This window comes from Salvelinus fontinalis, unplaced genomic scaffold (genome assembly GCF_029448725.1).
Source record: "Salvelinus fontinalis isolate EN_2023a unplaced genomic scaffold, ASM2944872v1 scaffold_0160, whole genome shotgun sequence".
Classification (NCBI taxonomy): domain Eukaryota; kingdom Metazoa; phylum Chordata; class Actinopteri; order Salmoniformes; family Salmonidae; genus Salvelinus; species Salvelinus fontinalis.
In genome coordinates this window covers 265,001-279,403 of record NW_026600369.1, presented here as the reverse complement: position 1 = coordinate 279,403, position 14,403 = coordinate 265,001, and the positions used below count along the sequence as shown (strand labels likewise).

The window sequence follows — 14,403 nt, the reverse complement described above, 5'->3', positions numbered from 1 at the left end:
AAGAGAAGGGAAGAAGAGAAGGGAAGAAGAGAAGGGAAGAAGAGAAGGGAAGAAGAGAGGGAAGAAGAGAAGGGAAGAAGAGAAGGGAAGAAGAGAGGGAAGAAGAGAGGGAAGAAGAGAGGGAAGAAGAGAGGGAAGAAGAGAAGGGAAGAAGAGAAGGGAAGAAGAGAGGGAAGAAGAGAGGGAAGAAGAGAAGGGAAGAAGAGAGGGAAGAAGAGAAGGGAAGAAGAGAGGGAAGAAGAGAAGGGAAGAAGAGAAGGGAAGAAGAGAGGGAAGAAGAGAGGGAAGAAGAGAAGGGAAGAAGAGAGGGTAGAAGAGAAGGAAGAAGAGAGGGAAGAAGAGAGGGAAGAAGAGAAGGGAAGAAGAGAAGGGAAGAAGAGAAGGGAAGAAGAGAGGGAAGAAGAGAAGGGAAGAAGAGAGGGAAGAAGAGAAGGGAAGAAGAGAAGGGAAGAAGAGAGGGAAGAAGAGAAGGAAGAAGAGAGGGAAGAAGAGAGGGAAGAAGAGAGGGAAGAAGAGAGGGAAGAAGAGAAGGGAAGAAGAGAGGGAAGAAGAGAAGGGAAGAAGAGAGGGAAGAAGAGAAGGAAGAAGAGAGGGAAGAAGAGAAGGGAAGAAGAGAGGGAAGAAGAGAAGGGAAGAAGAGAGGGAAGAAGAGAGGGAAGAAGAGAAGGGAAGAAGAGAGGGAAGAAGAGAAGGGAAGAAGAGAGGGAAGAAGAGAAGGAAGAAGAGAGGGAAGAAGAGAGGGAAGAAGAGAGGGAAGAAGAGAAGGGAAGAAGAGAAGGGAAGAAGAGAGGGAAGAAGAGAAGGGAAGAAGAGAGGGAAGAAGAGAGGGAAGAAGAGAAGGGAAGAAGAGAGGGAAGAAGAGAAGGGAAGAAGAGAAGGGAAGAAGAGAGGGAAGAAGAGAAGGAAGAAGAGAGGGAAGAAGAGAAGGGAAGAAGAGAGGGAAGAAGAGAAGGGAAGAAGAGAAGGGAAGAAGAGAGGGAAGAAGAGAAGGAAGAAGAGAGGGAAGAAGAGAGGGAAGAAGAGAGGGAAGAAGAGAGGGAAGAAGAGAGGGAAGAAGAGAGGGAAGAAGAGAGGGAAGAAGAGAGGGAAGAAGAGAAGGGAAGAAGAGAAGGGAAGAAGAGAGGGAAGAAGAGAGGGAAGAAGAGAGGGAAGAAGAGAAGGAAGAAGAGAGGGAAGAAGAGAGGGAAGAAGAGAAGGGAAGAAGAGAGGGAAGAAGAGAAGGGAAGAAGAGAAGGAAGAAGAGAGGGAAGAAGAGAAGGGAAGAAGAGAAGGGAAGCAGAGAGGGAAGAAAAGAGGGAAGAAGAGAAGGGAAGAAGAGAAGGGAAGAAGAGAAGGGAGGAAAAAGTTCTGTCCTCTACGACAAAATCCTTTCTACTGCAAACATCGGCGTGTTGTCCACCAGGATGTTACTGTCTGCAGAGTACAGCGCTGTATCGGTGGGAGGGGGGGCGTGTGTGTTGCTGTGTATGGGGAGGAGGAGGGGGGGTCCAATATTTACAAATAGCTGTGGGGAAACAAGGCGATGCTTTTCCAATGTTCAATAAACACAACAGCACACAAACAAAGTGGGCTGGTCCATCTGCCAGGTAAACACCTTGTTTGTTTTAAAACCTCCTCTTCTGACTCTGTGTTAGTGGTGGGTGAGAGAGGGAAGGAGGGATAGAGGAGTGGAGGGATAGAGGAGCGGAGGGATAGAGGAGCGTAGGGATAGAGGAGCGGAGGGATAGAGGAGCGGAGGGATAGAGGAGCGGAGGGATAGAGGAGCGGAGGGATGGAGGAGCGAAGGGATAGAGGAGCGGAGGGATAGAGGAGCGGAGGGATAGAGGAGCGGAGGGATAGAGGAGCGGAGGGATAGAGGGGCGGAGGGATAGAGGAGCGGAGTGATAGAGGAGCGGAGGGATAGAGGAGGGGAGGGATAGAGGAGCGGAGGGATAGAGGAGCGGAGGGATAGAGGGGCGGAGGGATAGAGGGGCGGAGGGATAGAGGGGCGGAGGGATAGAGGGGCGGAGGGATAGAGGGGCGGAGGGATAGAGGAGCGGAGGGATAGAGGAGCGGCGGGATGGAGGAGCGGAGGGATAGAGGAGCGGAGGGATGGAGGAGCGGAGGGATAGAGGAGCGGGTTAGAGGGGTGGATGGATAGAGGGGCGGAGGGATAGAGGGGCGGAGGGATAGAGGAGCGGAGGGATAGAGGAGCGGAGGGATGGAGGAGCGGAGGGATAGAGGAGCGGAGGGATAGAGGAGCGGAGGGATAGAGGAGCGGGTTAGAGGGGCGGAGGGATAGAGGGGCGGAGGGATAGAGGGGCGGAGGGATAGAGGAGCGGAGGGATAGAGGGGCGGAGGGATAGAGGGGCGGAGGGATAGAGGGGCGGAGGGATAGAGGGGCGGAGGGATAGAGGAGCGGAGGGATAGAGGAGCGGAGGGATAGAGGAGCGGAGGGATAGAGGAGCGGAGGGATAGAGGAGCGGAAGGATAGAGGAGCGGCGGGATGGAGGAGCGGAGGGATAGAGGAGCGGAGGGATGGAGGAGCGGGTTAGAGGGGTGGAGGGATAGAGGGGTGGAGGGATAGAGGGGTGGAGGGATAGAGGGGCGGAGGGATAGAGGGGCGGAGGGATAGAGGAGCGGAGGGATAGAGGAGCGGAGGGATAGAGGAGCGGAGGGATGGAGGAGCGGAGGGATAGAGGAGGGGAGGGATAGAGGAGCGGAGGGATAGAGGAGCGGAGGGATGGAGGAGCGGAGGGATAGAGGAGCGGAGGGATAGAGGAGCGGAGGGATAGAGGAGGGGAGGGATAGAGGAGCGGAGGGATAGAGGAGCGGAGGGATAGAGGAGGGGAGGGATAGAGGAGGGGAGGGATAGAGGAGCGGAGGGATAGAGGAGCGGAGGGATAGAGGAGCGGAGGGATGGAGGAGCGGAGGGATAGAGGAGCGGAGGGATAGAGGAGCGGAGGGATGGAGGAGTGGAGGGATAGAGGAGCGGGTTAGAGGGGTGGATGGATAGAGGGGCGGAGGGATAGAGGGGCGGAGGGATAGAGGAGCGGAGGGATAGAGGAGCGGAGGGATAGAGGAGCGGAGGGATAGAGGAGCGGAGGGATAGAGGAGCGGGTTAGAGGGGTGGAGGGATAGAGGGGCGGAGGGATAGAGGGGCGGAGGGATAGAGGGGCGGAGGGATAGAGGGGCGGAGGGATAGAGGGGCGGAGGGATAGAGGAGCGGAGGGATAGAGGAGCGGAGGGATAGAGGAGCGGCGGGATGGAGGAGCGGCGGGATGGAGGAGCGGCGGGATAGAGGAGCGGAGGGATAGAGGAGCGGAGGGATGGAGGAGCGGAGGGATAGAGGAGCGGGATAGAGGAGCGGGTTAGAGGGGTGGAGGGATAGAGGGGCGGAGGGATAGAGGGGCGGAGGGATAGAGGAGCGGAGGGATAGAGGAGCGGAGGGATAGAGGAGCGGAGGGATAGAGGAGGGGAGGGATAGAGGAGCGGAGGGATAGAGGAGCGGAGGGATAGAGGAGCGGAGGGATAGAGGAGCGGAGGGATAGAGGAGCGGAGGGATAGAGGAGCGGAGGGATAGAGGGGCGGAGGGATAGAGGGGCGGAGGGATAGAGGGGCGGAGGGATAGAGGAGCGGAGGGATAGAGGAGCGGAGGGATAGAGGAGCGGAGGGATGGAGGAGCGGAGGGATAGAGGAGCGGAGGGATAGAGGAGCGGAGGGATAGAGGAGCGGGTTAGAGGGGTGGATGGATAGAGGGGCGGAGGGATAGAGGAGCGGAGGGATAGAGGAGCGGAGGGATAGAGGGGCGGAGGGATAGAGGAGCGGAGGGATAGAGGAGCGGAGGGATAGAGGAGCGGCGGGATGGATGAGCGGAGGGATAGAGGAGCGGAGGGATAGAGGAGTGGAGGGATGGAGGAGTGGAGGGATAGAGGAGCGGGTTAGAGGGGTGGAGGGATAGAGGGGCGGAGGGATAGAGGGGCGGAGGGATAGAGGGGCGGAGGGATAGAGGAGCGGAGGGATAGAGGAGCGGAGGGATAGAGGAGCGGAGGGATAGAGGAGCGGAGGGATAGAGGAGCGGAGGGATAGAGGAGCGGAGGGATGGAGGAGTGGAGGGATAGAGGAGCGGAGGGATGGAGGAGTGGAGGGATAGAGGAGCGGAGGGGTGGAGGAGTGGAGGGATAGAGGAGCGGAGGGATAGAGGAGCGGAGGGATGGAGGAGTGGAGGGATAGAGGTGCGGAGGGATAGAGGAGCGGAGGGATAGAGGAGCGGAGGGGTGGAGGAGCGGAGGGATAGAGGAGCGGAGGGATAGAGGAGCGGAGGGATGGAGGAGTGGAGGGATAGAGGTGCGGAGGGATAGAGGAGCGGAGGGATAGAGGGGCGGAGGGATAGAGGAGCGGAGGGATAGAGTAGCGGAGGGATAGAGGAGCGGAGGGAGAAGTCACGCTGACAGTGACGACACAGGATCAGAGGTAGAAGTCACGCTGAAAGAGTGCTCCATAACAAATCTCTCAGGCTCTCTCCTCTACACACACACACACACACACACACACACACACACACACACACACACACACACACACACACACAAACACACAAACACACACACACACACAAATAGCTACTTGATGGACGGTGAGCATGGGGCACCATTGTATTAAAAATAAATAGCTTCCTCGGGCTTTTGGACTCAAGCGGTTTGTGTTGCTCAGTAGATCAATAACATACCAATTACAACAGACCCTCTCTGCCATCACAGTGGTTAAATATCAGCCAGATAACAGACACTGTGTTGTTGCCTACGTGTCGCTCTTATTAAATTAAACAAATCAAATATCAATCTATTGATAAATCATTAAAAACATACAAACTATTTCCTAAATGTATTTTTTGAAGATATAATAATTAAAGTGTTTCAATGTGAGCTTGACAATAGGTCACTCCTTCTGCCATAAACTTACCGTGTGCCTGTGTCTGTCTGCCACCAACTCACGCCACATTGTCCTTTTTAAAGGTGTTAAATCAATCTCCTATTAATCTGCAGTACGAATGCAAGGCTGTGACATTAGAAAACATCACGCTAAACGGACTTTAGAGGTCGACAAAACATTTGTGACGTTAACACCAACAACAAAAACAGACAAAAAAAAAAAAAAAACTACTTTTCCTGCAGTTTCCTACTGAAACGTCTCACGTACTGTAGATAGAACCCATGTGATGTTACCACCCTATTCTCTCTGAACCCTAACCCTGACCCTGACCCTAACCCTAACCCTGACCCTGACCCTAACCCTGACCCTGACCCTGACCCTAACCCTGAGGAGGACAGCAGAGGAACACACTGGGAAGATTTGGGAGAGGAGAGTTAAATGAAATAGAAAGACAGCTGGGTAAGACGCTTTATGATGTCGGGCCAAGGGCACTAGAGGCCAGAGAGAAGATGAACTATAAATATGTTGAGTGTGTGTGTGTGTGTGTGTGTGTGTGTGTGTGTGTGTGTGTGTGTGTGTGTGTGTGTGTGTGTGTGTGTGTGTGTGTGTGTGTGTGTGTGTGTGTGTGTGTAACCTTCTGTGTAATACCTGTAAATAAACCCTAAGCCTGGACTTAAGGGCGACACCTCTGGTCTCCACTCGTTTAAAGGAAGGATCTGATGTGTGTGTGTGTATTTTTCACTAAAACCCTAGCAGAGTCCTGTATATCCCCACTGTGAGGGTGATTACTACAGAGACACTTCAGACTGGATTCTTTCCAAATGGCACCCTACTCTCTACGTAGTGGGCTACTTTTCACCAGGGGCCATAGGAATGTGGTCAAAACAAAGTGCACTATATAGGGAATAGGGTGCCATTTGGGAAGCATATCACTGTCTGTGGAGGCTCAGTGGGAGCTGGAGGATCACTAGTCTCCAGAGATGAAAGATCATGTTTCTGGGGTGAGGAGAGAGAGAGAGAGAGCGAGAGAGGGAGAGAGAGAGAGCGAGAGAGAGAGAGAAAGAGAAAGAGAGAGAGAGAAAGAGAGAGACAGAGAGAGAGAGAGACAGAGAGAGAGAGGAGCGAAAGCGACAGAGAGAGAGGAGCGAAAGCGACATAGAGAGCCAGAGAGAGAGAGAGACAGACAACCAGAGACAGACAGAGACAGACAGACAGACAGACAGAGAGAGAGAGAGAGAGAGAGAGAGAGAGAGAGAGAGAGAGAGAGAGAGAGAGAGAGGAGTGAAAGCAACATAGAGAGCCAGAGAGAGAGAGCATTCACAGTCAGCCCACTGACACCCCTATCAGATCACAGCAAAATCACATGCCAATAAAGCCCTTGAATTGAATTGAGAGAGAGCGAGAGAATTAGGCCCATACCCGCTAATGATCAAAATCCACTAAAAGGAAGTGATTCCCAAACCTTCCATAACAAAGCCATCACCTACAGAGAGATGAACAAGGAGAAGAGTCCCCTAAGCAAGCTGGTCCTGGGCTCTGTTCACAAACACACCCCACAGAGCCCCAGGACAGCAACACAATTAGACCCAACCAAATCATGAGAAAATAAAAAGATAATTACTTGACACATTGGAAAGAATTAACAAAAAACTGAGCAAACTAGAATGCTATTTGGCCCTAAACAGAGAGTACACAGTGGCAGAATACATGACCACTGTGACTGACCCAAACTTAAGGAAAGCTTTGACTATGTACAGACTCAGTGAGTATAGCCTTGCTATTGAGAAAGGCCGCCGTAGGCAGACCAGGCTCTCAAGAGAAGACAGGCTATGTGCACACTGCCCACAAAATGAGATGGAAACTGAGCTGCACTTCCTAACCTCCTGCCAAATGTATGACCATATTAGAGACACATATTTCCCTCAGATCACACAGATCCACAAAGAATTTGAAAAACAAACCCGATTCTGATAAACTCCCATATCTACTGGGTGAAATTCCACAGTGTGACATCACAGCAGCAAGATGTGTGACCTGTTGCCACAAGAAAAGGGCAACCAGGGAAGAACAAACACCACTGTAAATACAACCCATATTTATGTTTTCACTTTTGTACTTTAACTATTTGCACATAATATGACATTTGAAATGTCTTTATCAATCTACACACAATACCCCATAATGACATCACAATACCCCATAATGACAAAGCAAAAACAGTCTTTTAGAAATGTTTGCATATTTATTAAAAACGGAAATACCTTATTGACATAAGTATTCAGACGGTTTGCTATGAGACTCTAAATGGAGCTCAGGTGCATTCTGTTTCCATTGATCATCCTTGAGATGTTTCTACAACTTGGAGTCCACCTGTGGTCAATTCAATTGATTGGACATGATTTGGAAAGGCACACACCTGTCTATTAAAAGTCCCACAGTTGACAGTGCAGGTCAGAGCAAAAACCAAGCCATGAGGTCGAAGGACTCAATCTGGTGAAGGGTACCAAAAAAGGTCTGCAGTATTGAAGGTCCCCAAGAACACATTGGACTCCATCATTCTTCAATGGAAGATGTTTGGAAACACGAAGACTCTTCCTAGAACTGGCCGCCCGGCTAAACTGAGCAATCAGTGGAGAAGGGCCTTGGTCAGAGAGTTGACCAAGAACCCGATAGTCACTCTGACAGAGCTCCAGAGTTCCTCTGTGGAGATGGATAACCATCTCTACAGCACTCCACCAATCAGGCCTTTATGGTAGAGTGGCCAGACGGAAGCCACTCCTTAGTAAAAGGCAATTGACAGCCTGCTTGGAGTTTGCCAAAAGGCACATAAAGGACCCTGAAAAATAAAATGTTCTGGTCTGATGAACCCATCCAACCGTGACAGAGCTTGAGAAGATCTGCAGAGAAGAATGGGAGAAACTCCCCAAATACAGGTATGCCAAGCTTGTAGCGTCAAACCCAAGAAGAATCGAGGTTGTAATCTCTGCCAAAGGTACTTCAACAAAGTACTGAGTAAAAGGTCTGAATACATATTTAAATGTGATATTTCCTTCTTTTTTACATTTGCAAAAATGTCTAAAAACCTGTTTTGCTTTGTCATTATGGGGTATTGTGATGTCATTATGGGGTATTGTGATGTCATTATGGGGTATTGTGTGTAGATTGATGACGGCAAAAAAAATGATTTGATCCATTTTAGAATTAGGCTGTAACGTAACATAATGTGAAAAAAGTCAAGGGGTCTGAAGACTTTCCGAATCCACCGACGCTGCCCGCTACCAAGGACTGTGAGCTTTCGATCTCCAAGACCGACGTGAGTAAGACATTTAAGCGTGTTAACCCTCACAAGGGGTTTTCCACGCAGTGGAAAAGGTGGAAAGCTTCAAGTTCCTCGGCGTACACATCAGACAAACTGAAATGTTCCACCCACACAAACAGTGTGGTGAAGAGGACGCAACAGCGCCTCCTTCAACCTCAGGAGGCTGAACAAATTTGGCTTGGCACCTGAAACCCTCACAAACTTTTTACAAATGCACATTTGAGAACATCCTGTCGGGCTGTATCACCACCTTGTCCAGCAACTGCACCGCCCGAAACTGCAGGGTTCTCCACAGGGTGGTGCGGCCTTCACAACGCAACACCGGGGGCCAACTACCTGCCCTCCAGGACACCTACAGCACCCGATGCCACAGGAAGGCCAAAAAGATCATCAAGGACAACAACCACCCGAGCCACTTCCTGTTCACCATGCTATCATCCAGAAGGCGAGGTCAGTACAGGTGCATCAAAGCAGGGACAGAGAGACTGAAAAACAACTTCTATCTCAAGGCCATCAGACTGTTAAACAGCCATCACTAGCTCCTTAGAGGCTCCTGCCCTATATACATAGACTTGACACAAGTCACTTCAATAATGTTCACATATTTAGCTTTACTCATCTCATACTGTATACTTTACTGTATTCTATTCTACTGTATTTCAGTCTATGCTGCTCCGACATTGCTCGTCCAAATATTTATATATTCTTAATTCCAATCCTTTACTTTAGATTTGTGTGTATTGTTGTGAAATAATCAGGCCTCTCCAGGAACAAGGCCTCTCTGTTGGTCTGCTAGGTAATCAGGCCTCTCCAGGAACACAGAATCTCTCTGTTGGTCTGCTAGGTAATCAGGCCTCTCCAGGAACATAGCCTCTCTGTTGGTCTGCTAGGTAATCAGGCCTCTCCAGGAACACTCTGCTGGTCTGCTATAGTGTAGTCATCACCCTCTTATCTTACATTGATTCACCCCCCGCCCCTCGGTGCCCAGGCACAGGGTAGTGGTGTGTGTGTGTGTGTGTGTGTGTGTGTGTGTGTGTACCTGGCACTTGCCCGTGCGGACATCGTAAAGGGCTACTGAACCCTGGCGGGCCCCCACGGCAATACGGTGACTCCGGTCGCAGTATCCCACCATGTAGAACCTGAACAGAATCGAAACACAGAACACACAGAGGTCAGGGCTCATTCATCACACGGCATCGGCCAGCGTCACCTGTGGGTCGACCCTTGACCCCTACAAACCCACAAGGGGTCGAACCCTTTCCCCCTAATCAACATTAAAAGTAAATGAGGGGGCAACGACTCTCTTGTTGGTATCACACTAACAGTACATCGTTACAGAGGTTAGAGCGAGACCATCACTAACGCCACTAACCATTCACTGTTCTGTTACTAAACTCAAAATGGCCGCTTGGAGGAGAGGATGTAAAATGGCAGTTGAAAGCTGTGATTTAGTCACGGCTGCCTTTCTGCCTTTCTGCCATGGCTGCCTTTCTGCCACGGCTGCCTTTCTGCCTTTCTGCCATGGCTGCCTTTCTGCCACGGCTGCCTTTCTGCCACGGCTGCCTTTCTGCCTTTCTGCCACGGCTGCCTTTCTGCCTTTCTGCCACGGCTGCCTTTCTGCCTTTCTGCCACGGCTGCCTTTCTGCCACGGCTGCCTTTCTGCCTTTCTGCCACGGCTGCCTTTCTGCCACGGCTGCCTTTCTGCCACGGCTGCCTTTCTGCCACGGCTGCCTTTCTGCCACGGCTGCCTTTCTGCCACGGCTGCCTTTCTGCCACGGCTGCCTTTCTGCCTTTCTGCCACGGCTGCCTTTCTGCCACGGCTGCCTTTCTGCCTTTCTGCCACGGCTGCCTTTCTGCCACGGCTGCCTTTCTGCCTTTCTGCCACGGCTGCCTTTCTGCCACGGCTGCCTTTCTGCCACGGCTGCCTTTCTGCCACGGCTGCCTTTCTGCCTTTCTGCCACGGCTGCCTTTCTGCCACGGCTGCCTTTCTGCCACGGCTGCCTTTCTGCCACGGCTGCCTTTCTGCCACGGCTGCCTTGCTGCCTTTCTGCCACGGCTGCCTTTCTGCCACGGCTGCCTTTCTGCCACGGCTGCCTTTCTGCCACGGCTGCCTTTCTGCCACGGCTGCCTTTCTGCCACGGCTGCCTTTCTGCCTTTCTGCCACGGCTGCCTTTCTGCCACGGCTGCCTTTCTGCCACGGCTGCCTTTCTGCCACGGCTGCCTTTCTGCCACGGCTGCCTTTCTGCCACGGCTGCCTTTCTGCCACGGCTGCCTTTCTGCCACGGCTGCCTTTCTGCCTTTCTGCCACGGCTGCCTTTCTGCCACGGCTGCCACGGCTGCCTTTCTGCCACGGCTGCCTTTCTGCCACGGCTGCCTTTCTGCCTTTCTGCCACGGCTGCCTTTCTGCCACGGCTGCCTTTCTGCCTTTCTGCCACGGCTGCCTTTCTGCCACGGCTGCCTTTCTGCCTTTCTGCCACGGCTGCCTTTCTGCCACGGCTGCCTTTCTGCCACGGCTGCCTTTCTGCCTTTCTGCCACGGCTGCCTTTCTGCCACGGCTGCCTTTCTGCCTTTCTGCCACGGCTGCCTTTCTGCCTTTCTGCCACGGCTGCCTTTCTGCCACGGCTGCCTTTCTGCCACGGCTGCCTTTCTGCCACGGCTGCCTTTCTGCCACGGCTGCCTTTCTGCCACGGCTGCCTTTCTGCCACGGCTGCCTTTCTGCCACGGCTGCCTTTCTGCCACGGCTGCCTTTCTGCCACGGCTGCCTTTCTGCCACGGCTGCCTTTCTGCCACGGCTGCCTTTCTGCCACGGCTGCCTTTCTGCCACGGCTGCCTTTCTGCCACGGCTGCCTTTCTGCCACGGCTGCCTTTCTGCCACGGCTGCCTTTCTGCCACGGCTGCCTTTCTGCCTTTCTGCCACGGCTGCCTTTCTGCCACGGCTGCCTTTCTGCCACGGCTGCCTTTCTGCCACGGCTGCCTTTCTGCCACGGCTGCCTTTCTGCCACGGCTGCCTTTCTGCCACGGCTGCCTTTCTGCCACGGCTGCCTTTCTGCCACGGCTGCCTTTCTGCCACGGCTGCCTTTCTCCCATGGCTGCCTTTCTGCCACGGCTGCCTTTCTCCCATGGCTGCCTTTCTCCCATGGCTGCCTTTCTGCCACGGCTGCCTTTCTCCCATGGCTGCCTTTCTGCCACGGCTGCCTTTCTGCCACGGCTGCCTTTCTGCCATGGCTGCCTTTCTGCCATGGCTGCCTTTCTGCCATGGAGCATTTTCCATTTCTCCATGAAGGTTAATACACTGCTCAAAAAAATAAAGGGAACACTTAAACAACACAATGTAACTCCAAGTCAATCACACTTCTGTGAAATCAAACTGTCCACTTAGGAAGCAACACTGATTGACAATAAATTTCACATGCTGTTGTGCAAATGGAGTAGACAAAAGGTGGAAATTATAGGCAATTAGCAAGACACCCCCAAAAAAGGAGTGATTCTGCAGGTGGTGACCACAGACCACTTCTCAGTTCCTATGCTTCCTGGCTGATGTTTTGGTCACTTTTGAATGCTGGCGGTGCTCTCACTCTAGTGGTAGCATGAGACGGAGTCTACAACCCACACAAGTGGCTCAGGTAGTGCAGTTCATCCAGGATGGCACATCAATGCGAGCTGTGGCAAAAAGGTTTGCTGTGTCTGTCAGCGTAGTGTCCAGAGCATGGAGGCGCTACCAGGAGACAGGCCAGTACATCAGGAGACGTGGAGGAGGCCGTAGGAGGGCAACAACCCAGCAGCAGGACCGCTGCCTCCGCCTTTGTGCAAGGAGGTGCACTGCCAGAGCCCTGCAAAATGACCTCCAGCAGGCCACAAATGTGTTGTTTAAGTGTTCCCTTTAATTTTTTGAGCAGTGTATTTAGCTGACAAATGAAGGACCATTTCAGTTTGGCATTTTCCTACTATTAGAAATATCAGAATTAAAAAGGAAAAACTAGTCTCTATTACAGCAGCAATGTACTCCAGAAGACATAACTGTGATGTTTATTATTTTTTTAATTTAACCTTTATTTAACTAGGCAAGTCAATTAAGAACAAATTCTTATTTTCAATGACGGCCTAGGAACAGCGGGTTAACTTCCTTGTTCAGGGGCAGAACGACAGATTTGTACCTTGTCAGCTCAGGGATTCGATCTAGCAACCTTTCGGTTACCGGGCCAATGCTCTAACCACTAGGCTACCTGCCCGCGAAGTACCTTACAGAAGGTACTTCATGTTGTACAATGCATTGCATCACCTAGGATTTAGCATCAATGATATGTCTATGACAGTACGCAGCAGAGGACAGGGAACGAGGACCGGGAACGAGGACAGGGGAACGAGGACATGGAACGAGGACTGGGAACGAGGACCGGGAACGAGGACAGGGAACGAGGACCGGGAACGAGGACCGGGAACGAGGACCGGGAACGAGGACAGGGAACGAGGACAGGGAACGAGGACAGGGGAACGAGGACAGGGGAACGAGGACAGGGGAACGAGGACAGGGGAACGAGGACAGGGGAACGAGGACAGGGGAACGAGGACAGGGGAACGAGGACAGGGGAACGAGGACAGGGAACGAGGACAGGGAACGAGGACCGGGAACGAGGACCGGGAACGAGGACAGGGAAACGAGGACAGGGAACGAGGACAGGGAACGAGGACAGGGGAACGAGGACAGGGGAACGAGGACAGGGGAACGAGGACAGGGGAACGAGGACAGGGGAACGAGGACAGGGGACGAGGACCGGGGACGAGGACCGGGAACGAGGACAGAAAACGAGGACTGGGGAACGAGGACAGGGAACGAGGACCGGGGACGAAGACCGGGGAACGAGGACCGGGGACGAGAACATGATTACTCACTTGCAGATAGCAGGGAAACACTCATTCAGCCCTTTCTTCTTCACCAGAGAGCCTTCGATGCAGTACATGATAATGTCCATCACCTAGAGGAAGGAAGGAGAGAGAAATACCCAGGAATAACCATGTGTCCATACCTCATCCAATCACCTCAAAATAGAGCTACTAAAAATAAAACATTTTTGTCAAGGTGCTGCCATTCATTCTAAACTAATTAGCTAGATTTCAGGATGTAAGGTAAAATAAAGTTAAAGCGTGTTTGTTGTATTGTGACATGGAGAGCCCAGGTCTTGGACTGCATGTCGTACCTCGACCAGCAGGTCCACGACGTCAGTCGGCATCTTCTCAATGAGGATATCTATAACCCTGATGATCTCTGTCTTAGCCCGGCCCAGAGAGGTGGTGTGGACATTCTGCTGCGACTGGGAGTTTGCCTGCATGGCTGTGTGTCTGTGGACCTAACATACAGGATACACAACACTGAGTTAAGGAGGGTAGGGGGTAGGGGTTAGGGGAGAAAAGGTTAGGGGTAAGGGGAAGAGGTTAGGGGTAGGGGGAAGAGGTTAGGGGTAAGGGGAAGAGGTTAGGGGTAAGGGGAAGAGGTTAGGGGTAAGGGGAAGAGGTTAGGGGTAAGGGGAAGAGGTTAGGGGGAAGAGGTTAGGGGGGAAGAGGTTAGGGGGGAAGAGGTTAGGGGGAAGAGGTTAGGGGTAGGGGGAAAAGGTTAGGGGTAGGGGGAAGAGGTTAGGGGTAGGGGGAAAAGGTTAGGGGTAGGGGGAAAAGGTTAGGGGGAAGAGGTTAGGGGTAGGGTAGTGGGGGTGAAGGGGAAAGAGGTTAGGGGTAGGGTAGTAGGGTAAGGGTGAGGGGTTGGGGTAAGAGGGTGAAGGGGGGAGGGAGGAAAGGAAGGAGGAGGCCGAAAGGAAGGGCAGGGTGGCGTGTGAAAGCAGAAAGGTCATGTACAGAGTAACAGAGGTACAGGGGAGACGACATGGAGACATGAAAAACAGGAGGTCTCACCTCTCTGGCAATGGTTGTGATGAAGGCCGGAGGTCTGGCGGTGGCGATGAGAGACAGAGCGTGGCGTGCTGAGCGGGCCGAGTCGGCTGCTGGGTTAAGGGGCAGGCCCATTGTGATGCTAACCAGGCAGCCGGAGGGTGAGAGAGAGAGGGAGGGGGAGGGACAGAGAGAGAGGGAGGGAGAGAGGCGGAGAGGGAGAGGGAGCCGGAGAGTGAGAGAGGGAGCCAGAGAGGGATAGAAAGAGGGAGGGAGAAAGGGAAAGAAAGAGAGAG

At 52.7% G+C, this 14,403-nt stretch overlaps 1 protein-coding gene across 7 annotated transcripts in view; it reads right to left on the bottom strand.

Moving 5' to 3' along the window:
* The window catches only part of LOC129843765 (WD repeat-containing protein 7-like), a gene marked incomplete at its 5' end in the record, with an annotated part of 295,613 nt that overhangs the window by 23,452 nt on the left and 257,758 nt on the right, over positions 1 to 14,403 (bottom strand). For all 7 annotated transcript variants that reach the window (XR_008757881.1, XR_008757880.1, XR_008757883.1 and 4 more), the window contains 4 exon segments: positions 9,270 to 9,369; positions 13,121 to 13,203; positions 13,426 to 13,575; positions 14,132 to 14,249. Coding sequence is in view for 2 of the 7 variants with exons in the window: in XM_055912362.1 (XP_055768337.1) it covers positions 9,270 to 9,369; positions 13,121 to 13,203; positions 13,426 to 13,575; positions 14,132 to 14,249 (451 nt within the window).